The 14,855-nt window shown below is 37.3% G+C and overlaps 1 protein-coding gene across 2 annotated transcripts in view; it reads right to left on the bottom strand.

Moving 5' to 3' along the window:
- Positions 1–10,583, bottom strand: part of LOC140235742 (uncharacterized) — a 40,821-nt gene extending 30,238 nt beyond the window's left edge. For both annotated transcript variants that reach the window (XM_072315756.1, XM_072315762.1), the window contains exons 1-9: positions 10,474–10,583; positions 8,687–8,791; positions 7,132–7,196; positions 5,089–5,210; positions 4,432–4,589; positions 3,260–3,349; positions 2,076–2,136; positions 1,237–1,303; positions 61–127 (exon numbers count right to left, since the gene is read on the bottom strand). In XM_072315756.1, coding sequence (XP_072171857.1) covers positions 61–127; positions 1,237–1,303; positions 2,076–2,136; positions 3,260–3,349; positions 4,432–4,589; positions 5,089–5,210; positions 7,132–7,196; positions 8,687–8,791; positions 10,474–10,551 — 813 coding nt within the window. In that variant the 5' untranslated portion in view covers positions 10,552–10,583. The remainder of the gene's footprint in view (positions 1–60; positions 128–1,236; positions 1,304–2,075; positions 2,137–3,259; positions 3,350–4,431; positions 4,590–5,088; positions 5,211–7,131; positions 7,197–8,686; positions 8,792–10,473) is intronic.
- Between the last annotated feature and the right edge of the window lie 4,272 nt (positions 10,584–14,855).

The raw sequence follows: 14,855 nt of genomic DNA on the forward strand, positions 1-14,855 counted from the left end.
CAAGAAACAGTGACAAAGGTTACAATCACTTTTATGCAGACCACATTTACATGTACTTACTTGCACACCTTTGGCTCTTAATCTGATGTATATTGTATGAATTCCAACCCCCATCGACAGTGTAAACCTGAATAAAACAAAAAGGCAAGTTAATGGCTTTTCACATTCCATTATCTGATGCATCACGCGTTACCCCGGGGTACCGTAGTACTCCAGGTTACTGCGTTGTGTAGCGCCACCTCATGTCCACTCGAGGACAGCCAGAGAAAAATACATGCACTGTGTGTGCGTGTACAGTCATTCCCATGCCACTGCATGTTATACTATGCATGCACAGCACGCTGTGATACCACTAGCGTGTGCTTTAGTGCAGTGCAGTGCAGTGGCTAGCGCGCGCTAGCTCCAGCACCAAAATAATTTCCTCTTTTTGGCACCCAGGGTACAACCTTTTAAAAAAAAAAAATAATTCAACAAAATGGCTGATTTTTATTTGGTACCCCGGGATACCATTTATGTCATCATCTCATGCAAATGAATGCAGATATCTCACACAAACAGAAGCCAGGACAGTAGAGAGGAAACATCCGGGATGCTTCTGTGCAAACTAGACAGTTATTTGTCGAGGACAAAATTAGAGGAAATTATGCTAATCTCATAAGGCAGAGTTTTTGTGTACAACAACAACATATATTATGAATGGCAGAATTCTCCAGAAATGTGTGTGCTTTCAAGTATTAGCAAGCATAGAGTGATCAATTTTTATTCTTATTCTTGACAATTCCTGCGAAGGGGAATCATCGTTTTGTGATGAACATGCAACATAATCTTTGAATACACCATGGTAAAATGAAAGAAAAAAACAAACATTGTGGCCAATTTCTGATTTCTGTTTTGTTTGCTGTTTTTATTTTTCGCTGCCTTGGTGAGACTGCCACCTTATCCAACTCTTTAATCTTCTTCATATTTTTAAGGACATGCCCTATGTGGGGCAGTGTCAATTTTACAATCCGCCAGGTCGCAACAGGCCACTGTATTATGGAAACGAGAGAAATTACCCAAATTACCCATGTCCTAAAGAACTGATATACACTTGTAATTGCATTGGTCTTTGAATTAATGAAGTCATTGTATGACATTTCAGCATGCTTGTGGATAGATCATATTTTGTTGGTAGGAAATGCAAGGGCATTGTGGAAAACACAAACTAACAAACAAATAAAAACATCCTGATATTACCAAAATTCATTTCTTCGATAAACATCTGCAGCTACCATGATCCCATCAACAAAGAGAGTGTGTACACCTGAAATGCAAACAAAAATAAATTTGATTGATACCTTATGGTATAATGTAATCATGCTATGGTTTAGAAAAAAAAAAAATGCTGTGTATACATTTAAGAATCCATACTGCAGTAGTTACACCTACATGTTTGACATGCCCTTGCTTCTCAACAGTTAATGCATATGAGCTTGTGACAGTTATAATTGTAATTTTGCATCAGTAGGGCTTGATCATTCACAAGAATATGTATCAAGAATTGTTAAAGTGTGATGTGTCACATACATGTCAATGCTTCAAAGCTACTAACATAGTCACGTGAGATAGTCGTAGGTTTTCATCATTACACTTTTTTAAGTCTTCCTTATTTTTTTTTTCTTTTTTGCTTCACAAGCAAATTCATGTATTCTATGATATCTCCTACTCTTTTACTTCCAACTATACTACAGTGTTGCGTAAAACGACTACATCTGTCTAGGTAGTTAACCCATTGAGAACGAGTCCCGAGTATACTCGGGCAAGCATCTATGGTAAATGCATGTTGTAGCAAAATCAAACCGTCCTCAACGGGTTAAAAATGAGCTATTTCAAGACATATCATGATTGCCTTGTTTGCAAAACTCATATTCACTGGCACAGCTTGCAGATTTGGCAATGTAAACAACATTGTGCCACTCAATGTTAATTTGGAGGAAAGCTCTTCTTCATTTTTCCCTTGAAAGAAAATTCCAAACATTTTCAAGCACGGTACAATGTCATACAGTTCAGAACTGTTTTGGCAGCATGTGACTCACCTAGACATTGAAATGACACATCTCCTTCTGAGTTGACTGCAAACTCACCCACCACCCATCCCTGCCGAGACAAGAGTGATGATTTCACAGTTCCACCTCAAATGGTTTTATTTTAATATGCAGTTTTTCTGATAATGGCAATACTTGCTACAATATTGAAGTAAATATGTGTAGCTATTAAAATGTGAGTGAAGTTTGTGTATTTTGGTAGATAAAATATGAAATTTTATAATCCCTTTAGACATTGCACAACACAATTCTGGTTGCCACAGGCAATAACCTATTCTGGCACTACCTAACAGGCAATGGAGAAAAGACGAGAAAAGACACAAAAAAACAAAACAAAACAAAACAAAACAAAAACGATGGATTTTTATATCTATTACTCCGTATTGCACACCCTGCATGAAGTTTATTGTGCACAGGGAATAGCCTAGCACATTTCAGCCCCCTAACACCATAAATATATCACTAATCTATTGTACATCATTGTGCTTTTGAATTCTCATTTCAAATTTGGATATTGTTGAACAAGTTTGGCACAAAATGAGCTTGTATTACGATGAACAAGGTCCCTAATAGTAATAAGATACAAGCACACAATAATCCAGAACATTTCACATATGTGACCCGCTACAACGAAAGGATCCTAAAGTCGCTGATGGGCGAGCCAAGCATGGCCCAGAAAAATGCTATTTTCAGGCCTTTCCTTTGATCGTTTAGCTTCAAAATTTCGGCAGATGATAGAAGATACATTAGACTACAAAATTATGTAAAAACAGAAATCCGAACGTTTTGACAGATTTTGGTGATCTGACTTCAAACTCGATTTTCTCGGCTCACCCGTAAGCGACTTTAGGATCCTTTTATTGTAGCAGGTCACATATTATTTTCTGCCTTACAAAAAAATATGCAGTTGAAAACAAAATGATCACTCTCAATTAACTAACCCAAGGTTGCATTCATACTTTTCAGCAATCTTTTGCTATTTGTTTTACATCTGCTACTCCAGTAATCATTATGGGAAAATATTTAGTTTGAAACAATATCTTGCTATCTCTTAGCTTTTGTTCCTTTTTTTTCTCTTATAAAAAGGCACCAAAAATGTATTTCAGTACACTTTCACCATGTAATCACATAATCATGACCTTTTGCTTGGCACAGCAGACAGGGTCACAACTCACCTGCCACTCAGAGATGGCCATAGACCCCAGTGAGGAGATAAGATCATTCCATGGCACATCAGGAGCAATCCTTAGACTCTCTCCTGCTTGCTGCCTCACACAAAACAAAAGTAACCCAATACATAGAAAATAGGTAAATACAGTCAAAAGAGAAGATCACATGTGCATATGAACGCAGATGAGCACTCACAAGAATAAGAGATACAAATCATGCACATATAACATTGTAGAAGACTGAATAGATAACATAACAACTTATTGCAATGAATGGGCAGTTGTTTCACCTTGAGTAATTAAAAAAAAAACATGACCAATTACAAACTAATTCACATGAAACAATGTTATGGAAGATCATTCTGAATAATGCAAAATAATTTACACATTGTGGGTGACAATAATTTTTCTGTCACAAACTGAAATATATCTCTGATATGACTCACCAATATTTTAACTCACACCCATGTTCAACCACACCAGTAATTATTGATATCAATGGGTCAAACAACTACTACACACATGCACTGATCACATTTAATTGCACACTAGTAAAGAAGTTCTTCTTTGAGGAAAAAGTGATATGGGCAAATCATGAGATCAAGCTACAGTTTGGTCGATATGGACCTTAACTACAAGAGCATCGGTTATGTCTTCCATGTTTGGAATAACAAACATCTTATCATGAAACATGACAAGCTTTGTACGGGAAAAATCATGACAAAAACATGGTGTAAACTACATCCAGCACATGCTTTCATAAACATACAAAGGGAAATCATCATATCAGGAAATATATGATATATCACTGTTATTACTATTATTACATACTGCAATGAATCATTTGATGGTTTTTGACAAGATCCGATAAGTTATCATATGGTTGTATTATGTACTGTTCATGCTGGCTATGTAACAGTACAAAGAGCATCATTTTTGATGGACTTCAGCACTTTATAAAGGTCATTATTATTATTATTATTATTATTATTACTATTATTACTATTATTATTATTATTATTATTATTATTATTATTATTATTACTATTATTATTATTATTATTATTATTATTATTATTATTATTATTATTATTATTATTATTATTATTATTATTATTATTATTATTATTATTATCATTGTTGTTATAACAAAAGGAAGAGACGCATACTTAACATACAGTCTGTGGGTAGGCTTTCCAATGCACCTTTCCCCCAGCAGCCAGCTCTGAGTAAAATGTGACCTTCTTGTCAAAGCGATCTCTGGAAATATTTGCAATCCCTCCCCAGAACTCCACTGGATCCCCGTCCACTTCAGACTTGCCGATCACAAATGGCCCTGTCAGCCAAGAAGATGAGTACACAAGTGTCTCAATGTGCAATGCCCTTCACAAAACAGGTAATAACATCTTGAATTTTCTCTATGATCATTTACATGTGTATATCCTTAATCATTACATACAAGTACATGATGTTGGAGTTCTATGAAGTACAATTCTACATAATGTTCAACCTTGGTGCAATAAATAGTGCACAATCAAATGAAAAGAATGGTACCGGTACATGAGTTTTATGAAATCAAATACTCTTATAAATGGCACAGTTTCATGTCAAAAATAAAAATGGCAAGTTTGGTTGAGAGCTCAATTACATGTATGTGCTTTTCTCTATTTCATCAACTTGCCCCATTTGTTTGTTTTATTGCTTTTTCCCCAATTCCTTCACACATACATACCGGTACATTACAGAATATTCATGTAGTCCTACTAACCACAAAGTCTGTTGCTTGGAAACATCTCTTTGATTCATTAGCTCCTTGGCTCTTGCCATGTACCTACCAACAAAGTGCCACTGCCTGACATAGTCACTGACTCTGCCAGATATCTTGGCTGCCTGCTTGAAGCATGTCATGCCCTTTGACCTCTCACCCTTCTTCATGTAAAGGTCACCAAGATAAGACCTAGGGGAGAATGATATAGCACTGAATCACATCTTGGGCAATGCAAGATATTGCATACATGTGCATTTTCATAGAATTCAAGTAAAAGTGCACAACAAGGTATCATACATTCATACAAACACTCAAATAAACAAACAAACAAACACTTGTACAATACATGAGCAAAATGTAACCTTTAATAGGGATTTGTGACATCACACATCCCTTATCTGGAAAGATCAGTAAGTTACTTTTTGTATCATTACCAAGACTTATCATCCTGACATCAGTTACTGAGAGTAATCAAACTGCACCTCAGCAAATTATTTGATATCCTGCCTTGCTTTACAGGCAAGACACGCTATTATTAACGTAATTATGTATCTCCCTCTGCCATATGGAGGTTAATTTATGGAAATGAATCTACAACTTCTTGAGTCAGTTACCAAAATTGATCACACATGAAGCAGAACAGACTGTTTTACAGAAAGCTATATAGCCACAGGTCATGCTTATTTTGGGTGCCTGCATGCTCCACTTACTCAAGCCTCCCCTGCCCCCCCCCCCCCCCACCCACCCCATTAATTTCTGAAATGAGTACATCCACTCTATATTTTTTCCGGAATCAATTATTCAAATTATTCATAACCGAGTCAAATTAACAAAAAGCCATCTCTGGCTAATAGCAAGGTGGGTTCACAGTGCAATTCCATGGTAAGTCCATTTAATGATTATTTCCATGCAAAAAGAATGACTCATAACTGCTATTCCCCTTGGTATCCCAAAATGCTTACACTTACCACATGACAACTCTCCAAACTGCATGACAGGCTGATATACAGTTGTACAAATGTGTATAAAAGTCCTCCTTCCCAAATCATCTTTTTCTTTACAGGAATCGGTGATTAACAACTTAAATACACTGCTTGATAGTGAATCAATTAATTAATCAATTTATTTATTCATTTATTTATTCCTTCCACCTGCCTCACTGCCTTGCTTCTTATCAAAGTCTAGATCACATCAAGCAGTTCACTTGTTGAGTTCTAAATGATAGTAATTGTACTTTAATACAATTAGTATCATCAGCAAACAAGGATGTTATGTCTACATGGCTAAATGTCCTAAATACTGCACTGAACTTTGCAGTAGTCTTTGAAATCATATCCTTACACAAGAGCCCCTAGAGAGGCTTGACACTCACTGGAGTAGCAAGGCAAATTCAACCAAGAGGTTTACATGCATTGTAAAGGGAGAAGATTTATATTAAGCTAAGTTTAATCATTAGGGTCCCACCCACTGTCAAGGCAAATTCAACCAAGAGGCAACTTCCTAAGTTGTTTAAATGTCATTTTAACTACTAGTGCTGGGACTGTTGGATTCCACCATGGGATTGACAAAATAAAGGAGGGGGGGGGGGGGGGAGCTCCTCATACAGTTGCAAAATGTGTCATATCCCTATAGAATGACTTTAAGTTTGGTGATAATCTAATCATGCCTTGTAAGGGAGAAGATTCATATAAGCTAAGTTTAATCATTAGGGCCCCACCAACTGTCATGAACACATTTTTTTCCTTCACCTTCAAAAGTACACATGTATGCAATGTGACTTGGTTGTACTACTTCCGGATCTTGCAGGTAAAAATCTCTGAAGTTTACTAAACTTTCAAACCTTTGGGCCTTGTTTCTGGGCCACACTGAGGGACACAAGCATCATTTGAATAACTTTGAACCTCCACCCACTAAGAATGATTCCCAACAAATTCAGTAAGACTCAGCCATCAGTGTCAAAGAAGAAGAGAGAAAAGTAAAAAGCCTTTACAGTCAACTGACTGGAGTCCTTGACTCAGAGGTATGCTAAAAATCATGTCATATGTGAAACATTACAAGCTTTTTTTTCCAAGTTCCTCTGCCATAGCTTTAACTATTATGTATCACTCACCAGTTCACGTCATTTGAATGGACAGCAGTGAGTGACTTAAACAGGCAACCAATTGCTTCATCTATCTGCAAAAATGAAACGCATCCAGGGTAGAAACACAGAAAGGTATTTCACATTTACTAATGACCATGCCAATATTTTCCTCTCCTGACATGTAGATGCATATAATATGATCCACACACAAACCTTTGATGAATGATACGTTCTTTTGATGTGATACAAAGCAAAGTCTTGGAAAGATATGCACCCACAAATCACTATATTGACATCACAGGGTTTTGTACGACTAAAACAGACAAATGTTTCAAATATTTAAAAAAAAATGATTTATCGACAAAAGGGATGAATATGCCCTTTGAAAGCTTGCATGGGTGAGAACAAGAAGGGGAGAGGTTTGCGATACATGAAGTGGAAAGTCCAGTATGAAAAGGACTGCAGAAAGAAGGGATGAAAAGAAAGATGTAAAGGAGGGGGAGTAGAATCTTCTCATATTGTGAAACAGTCTGATGCATGGGTAGACTCTCCACATGGTGTACTGCAAACCTCTCCCCATGTTAAAAGTGATGAAGAAGCTACCTGAATGAGTATAAAACATTCTCTGTTTAGCAATTGATGTTGATTTATGAATATTAGACCTATGTGCCTTTTTGCTTCTGCACAAATACTCATCAGTGATGTCTATTTCAACCGCTAGCACGATAACCCTTCCATGTATGCATGCATACAGTGTACATGTATGATCTGAATTGAATGCTATGCAGGCCCAATTTGTAATCACTCTGATTTTGTCAAAACTGTATGGGAATATTTAAAAAAGTATAATTATCCAAGTCATAGATCAAGGCCCAGTTTGAAAATCCCTCTGATTGTAAGGCATAACACACTGTTCCCTAATCTTTCTCCATCCACTTCACAATTGATACCAAAGGGCAAAGTGGTCCTTACCCTACTACCCTGAGTAAACTCATTTCATTTCATTTCATATTGATTATTCATTTTCATTTTCAACAAAATATGTGTAAAAAAAAACATATCATGCTACAAAAAGCAATATGCTAAATATATCAAAATAGTATACCACAATAGTTGTGAAGCCAAGATGCATGACATGAATAATGTTGAAAGTGATAATTTGAATTAACTCAAATAAACCATACTCAGCTCGATCTTTGTGTTGCACACATTTACAAGGCATAACCTAACAATATTTGTGACACACTTCACGGTGGTTCTGACATATTGCTAAGGGATGCCCTTTGTTAAAACAAAAACCACGAACAGACTTTGTAGTTGTTGTGTTTGCATTTTTTTCTTTTGAGAATTGAGGCAAAGCATAGTCTTTCAATACCTGGGAACTGTGAAGAGTCCTGTGCACATCTGGCAACAGAGTCCCTAAGAGTAAAAAATGACACTGGCTATAATGGGATCACAAAGTGATGCTGATAAACCCATTGAGGATGAGTCCCGAGTACACTCGGGTAGAATAGATGTCTATGGGAAATGCGTGTTTTCGTAGCAAACTGTCCTCAACAGGTTAATTACAATTTGAACTCACCTTGTTGGACAGTCTAAGTCTCTGGACACTAGCAAGAGTTGTTACCTTGCAGGAATTGAGGTTGTACTTTATAGCTTCTTTTTCCAATAGCTGTGCTGCTGCTTTCTAGGGGGAGGGGAAATAGAGGGAAGGGATCGAGGAAGACAATTACATGAATATTTATTTTCTACAAGTTCCATTCTAAACAAAACATGACTTCAAACAAATTGCAGACAGAAAAATTGGGGAATGCACCTTTATCTTCAAATATGCTTATTTTGTAATCTATTGTATTGTGCAAGACATTGTAAATATTAATCATTCATGTAGGCCCTACACACAATTTGATACTTCTGTATTAAACCCCGGCGTGGGGTGCTGTAACCAGTAACAGTACGGGTTGGGGTCACTGGTGCGGTTAACTTTTGTAGAGCTTGCGGGGGGTGGGGTGTCTAGTGCGAGTCGAGTGACAGTGTTATCATGAAAAAGCACAAGCACACAGTTTCAGGCAAATTGTGATCAGTGAGCCAAGCTGTGTGCATGAAGGTAAAAAAAGAGCATTTATAGCTTGCTTCGTTATTCATGGCAAAAGACAATAAAATGTGTATGCATAACTTCTGTTTCCACGTTTGGATTTAAATTAAAATTTAGGATTTTAATGTAATTAGACTGGTAGACCTCTATAACTCTAACACGTGTGCATGCATGACACTAGCCCGACCAGACGCTGTTAATACGCTACGCGAATGCGCTACGTATGTACAGCGGCGACTGGGCTGTGTATAGTTAGCATGACACGAACCTTGAAGGATTTCGTTTTTACAAACTTCGCGTTTAGGCTGGACGCAGTCTCAGGTACAGTTCATGAGACGAGATATAATAAGGGGGATCTACACCTATTTATAGCGAGGTGCCCGCACCTCGTCAGGGGCCCGAATACCGTCACCCCGCTTAAAATTGTTTTGAGCTCACTAAACAAAAATGTATGACCGGGACTGTGTTCTGTACGCTTGAAACTTGGCAGGGCTACCACAATCAAGCAAATTGTGGTGAAAACCGAACAGTTTTTCGCGAAAATCTGAAAATTTCATAGGGCTATATAGGAATACGTGTTATAAGTCACCCGCACGCATCTTTATGTGTATGTCTATGGGAACATCACTGTCACCCGCACACGTCTTTTACGTGCTAAGTCTATGGGAGAGCGGGTGATGAGTTGCGGGCCCCTTCCTTAGCGCGCAACTTTTTCGCATCGTTCGCGTTTGACGACGATAGCTGCAAATTTTCAATATCGATCAGTGAACTTGTGATTCCATTGAAATTTTCAGCATTTTTCCTGTATGTGAGTTGGATTTCAAAGAATTTCAGTGGCGAAATGTGATTCAAATATGGGCAAACATTAACTATGACGAGGTGCGGGTCACCCAAGTATACAGGCAGTGATCAGTGTAGAATGATTATGTACGTAACGTTAGACCCTATCTATCTAGATACTCCTCTACGTAGACCACTCGAGAGATCTAGCTAACGCTAGACAGCGTCCAGCTATGGCTATACTATGGCTAAACAGAAAGATCCGTCTGTCCGGAGGACTCTTATATTTTGCCATTGACGCTGTCCTCATACGGAGGGGATCCGTGAAGCCAGACGTAGTCTCTGCGGAACATTCCCCGACGGACAGATACAGACCGATCTTTCGGTCAATACTATAGCTAGATCTAACACATTGGTTAGCTATTTATTAATTTAGACAAAGTTTACGATAATTTTCGTAAGATACTGACAGAGAGCGTTTTTTTTTTTTTTACCTGTAAATCATTCTTCTTTGCCTCGCATGTGTTGAGAATAAGCAAAGAAACAGCGAAAATCAACGTTGTTCGAGTCATTTTCAACAAGCGTAGCCGTCGGCTGCTGCAGCTTCGATATTCAGCTTCACCACGTATAAACGCACTAGAATCTTCATAGACCGTATGTTACTACAGCACGAGTCAAATACATGTACAGCAGAGTGGGGAAGATGTTATACAAATATTGACTGCTCATGAGGATGATGGTGGAAATTATCATTCCCGAGGTGCTTTTCATACCGACCCTTCTATCACCCCGAGGCGTTAGCCGAGGGGTGATGGAAGGGTCGGTATGAAAAGCACCGAGGGAGTGATAATTTCCACCACCATCCGAATACAGAGCAGTTAATATTTGTTTTATATACCTCATCGTTTAAGACTAAACCAAGATCTAGGGCTAGGCAAATACGAAGTAAATTCTAACTGTTAGGCCAGTACAAACGTTAGCCCTAAAATCAGGCCACAGCCTGCGCTTGCTTGCATGGTTTTCGTGCATTTCGTACACTACCCAGTACGCACGGTTGTACTCACTCACACGGCCTTTGGCGAGCTCCTGCATAAAATCTTGGCAGAAGATTACAGTATACATCCAGTTTCCCGTCGCTCGTGTTTTAATTCAATATTTCCGACATGCTGAGATTTGTCTCTGCTTCGGGATCCTAAGAAATTCTTATTGCAAAGTGTACGATCTTTGATCCAGCTCACTTAAAATCACGGAGGAGCGCTCGATCACCATGCCACGTTGAAACATGCCTGCTGTGCACTAGTGCGATGATTTTGCATGTGTTTATGCGATGCGCGTAGTGAACGTCCTTGGGTGGAGGGGTTGCGGATACCGCGCGCGAAGTCCAGTGTACTTATGAGTACAAAAGTCGCGGAGGGTTTACAAATTCTATCACGAGGGTTTTGACTTACTATCACGAGGGTTTTGCCTTTCTATCACGAGGGTTTTGCCTTTCTATCACTTACATGAAAACCCTAAGGCAAGATAGACGGGACTACACCTTGTCACGTGATACACTTTTGACCAATCAGTGATACGAATCTCACTTATGAGGTATATAATATGCAATAGATGTCCAGTCTCCTCGTTGACTGGTTACTTACGAACGCTGAGGACAGCAAACAAACTCACTTTGACCGAACACGGGTGTATCGGAGTTGGTAGGCACCAGATGTATTCGGCACGTAGGCCTACTCGTCAGAGATAACAGGTATATCTGTACCCTATACTAAGCTGTATGGTGACACCGGCACAATTAGTTAATAATTAGAAATTCCTTCCGGAAGCAAAACATACCGATGAATCGGATTAGATTTATTAACTCCCGCCCGATTCAATCACGAATTAAAGACAGAGGTCTGTCTAACACATTAGATTCATGTAAATAGTATCGTTGACACTACAAATTACAGTATAACAATCATGAGACATTACAACATGCAATATGAGACAGTTGACAGGTATGACGGGCATTATAATCAATATGATCAGGAAAATCAGTTGGCAGCCATAAAATCTTCAAGTGTGAGCATATTATGTGATTGAAACCTCTTTTGCATAATTCTAAACAAAAGAAGAACAAATTTCATATCACAAAATTAGAAGAATGGTGATACATTTTTAAATGCAAGTCAATTACATTTTCTCAAACAGTGTTTTATGACAATCGATGCATATTATCACTACATTTATATTAAAGAAATACCAAAGCTTGATGAAAGGCAACCATTTGTTTTCAGATTGAAAATTGTCTCGGAACTTTGAGTAATCAATGGATGCATAGCTGCTGCGTTATTACATTTAATGGTACTACACGACAGCCTGCCGTAATGAACCAATGAAGTACTCGGTGCAGATGGATAGGCTTTTTAATTCTTATTGGTATTGTAATGAAGAATGAAAAAAAAAACCAACACATTCACAGCTGTTCCAGAGGCCTATAAAAGCGGAACCTTTGGCCATAATCTGACTGACTGTGTTGGTTTCGGTAGAGAGTCCTATCGGCATAATCATCTATTAAAGCCAGTTTTAAAACTTTACCGCGTAATTATTACAGTACTATTTGAAAGTGTCTTTTGTCATGAAGCTGCTTTATCTGACATCAATATTATACAGGGGATTGTAGGAAATTAGATGATACAAATCAAATATATATGTAAAGCTTATTTGAAGATTCACTGAATGTTCTTTAGCACTACTATTCATTAAATTCTGTTCTACAAAAGCAAGTCACAGATGGCACGCTACGTGTGCATATAAAAAAAAAATCATCATGAATTCATAATCTGCATATAAATGACTTCAGTGGAGATGGTAGAGATTTTCATCACACAAAGACATTACACACCAACAGCGCACATACCTACACATCCTCGCACTCAAGGCTAAATGCAGAACTATCATTACTTTACAAAATGATAAAGTCTACTCATCATTAGATTAGTTCTTTTCAACAGGACAGTTTTAATCATCAAGCAAGAAGTACATTTACGTCAACACAATAAATTAACAAAAAATGTCATCCTCGCGGACAGACAAATTCATGTGTTTCACACGTTCAATTACTATGAAATATCATGATAATATGAACATATTTTCTTTGTTTTCCTATTATTTCACTAATATTACTCATAAAGGGTGAATATGCAAAGCGGTAGAACATTTTTCAGTACAGGGATATGAAGGGAATATCATCTTGATCCAAACAATAATTGTCTATGTGTGATCGTTCACAAGTTATATAACATGCATTGGATGTATTTTCTTTCAATGCTCTAAAGGAAAGGGAAACGCGTTATTTCATGGTGTTGTTTATAATGAGGATGATGTAAATGACGATAATAATGTTGATAATAATAATAACAACAATAACACTAATAATGATAATAATAATAATAATAATAATAATAATAATAATAATAATAATAACAATAATAATAATATAGCAATGGTCCTATTTACCTAGAGTACATAGCTTCTTCAGTGCTGGCACTGTTCTTCCAGAGTACCCTGTCATTATCAATACACCAGCATGCATTGCCATCAGGTACTCGTCGTTACGCCTTGGTCGGGACAACATGGGAACATCATCTTGTGTAAGGACGCATCTAAGCACTTAGCAGGACTCGAATTCGGGACCTCCGTTTCAAAATGAAGAGTTATACCAAAGTGATCCCATTTGTGATCTTTATCATGATTGATTGATTTGATTTCCCGTATTTTATTTAGTGAATTTTGTTGACTCTTTCGACCCCCTCTCGGGGTATGAGAGTACAACAAAGAATATGAATAACAATATAACAAACCAGTGAATACGGTTATACCTGTATAGATTACACATAACGACACAAAAGATATACAAGATGATATAGCATAAATTAGAATTATACGATTATAAACATGAGTAAAGTAAAAAGATACACAGACAATCTACATGTAAATAGCAGAATACTACAAATTTAACAAAGAAGGTTGCTTAACTAACCTACCGCTACGTGTCCGTGTAGGACCAACTCTTTTTGTACTATCTATGATGCTTGGGCGATTATCTTTTTCAGTGTTTTTAGAAAAATGGGACATGATAAGACGAGTAAATCTTGCTAAGTTTTTTAACTGAGAGATACTTTTGGTATCAAAAAGCTCTGTCATGTGCAAAGCACATGGAAACCTAATTTTGGTTAACTTTTGGGGCAAATACAAACGTCTCTCCCTTTGGAAATAAGGGCAAACAAAAATACAATGAAACTCATCTCCTATGTGAGACGACAAGCAGAGTGTGCACTGCATATCACGATGTGATATGTTTGCACTAAATCGACCGTTGTTTAGAGGTAATTTATGCGATCTACGAAACTTACATAAACTAAAAGTATCAGATTTATTTAGGGTGATGAGATAATTTTAAAAAACATGGTTGCTTTTAAATATTCTATAATTTGTGCAAACACGGTTTGACCATACTGCGACTCCCCATTCCTGACAAAAAATATCATTCAGTCTTAGTTTTAGCAAGTTAACGTTTAAACACAATCTAAAATTTTCATTTTGGCCTAACCAAACATTTGATAGACCAGCTTGATTAATTGTGTCTTCAATGAATCTTTATCATGAGCAGTTAAAGTCCAATTTTTCATCTTTATATGAATGACGGATATGAATTTCAATGGAACATATGAATATTTATTCACTTTACTTCTCAATATTCTTAGCCAGAAATTAATAACTCAACACTTCACATGGTTTAAAATCAATCCTCGACCAGTTTCTCCATAAACCACAGTCTGGGGTACATGAACTTACTGATAATAAAGTTCTAAGGAATTTCCAATGAAAAACTTCA

The sequence above is a fragment of the Diadema setosum genome, chromosome 1 (assembly GCF_964275005.1).
Source record: "Diadema setosum chromosome 1, eeDiaSeto1, whole genome shotgun sequence".
Lineage (NCBI taxonomy): Eukaryota > Metazoa > Echinodermata > Echinoidea > Diadematoida > Diadematidae > Diadema > Diadema setosum.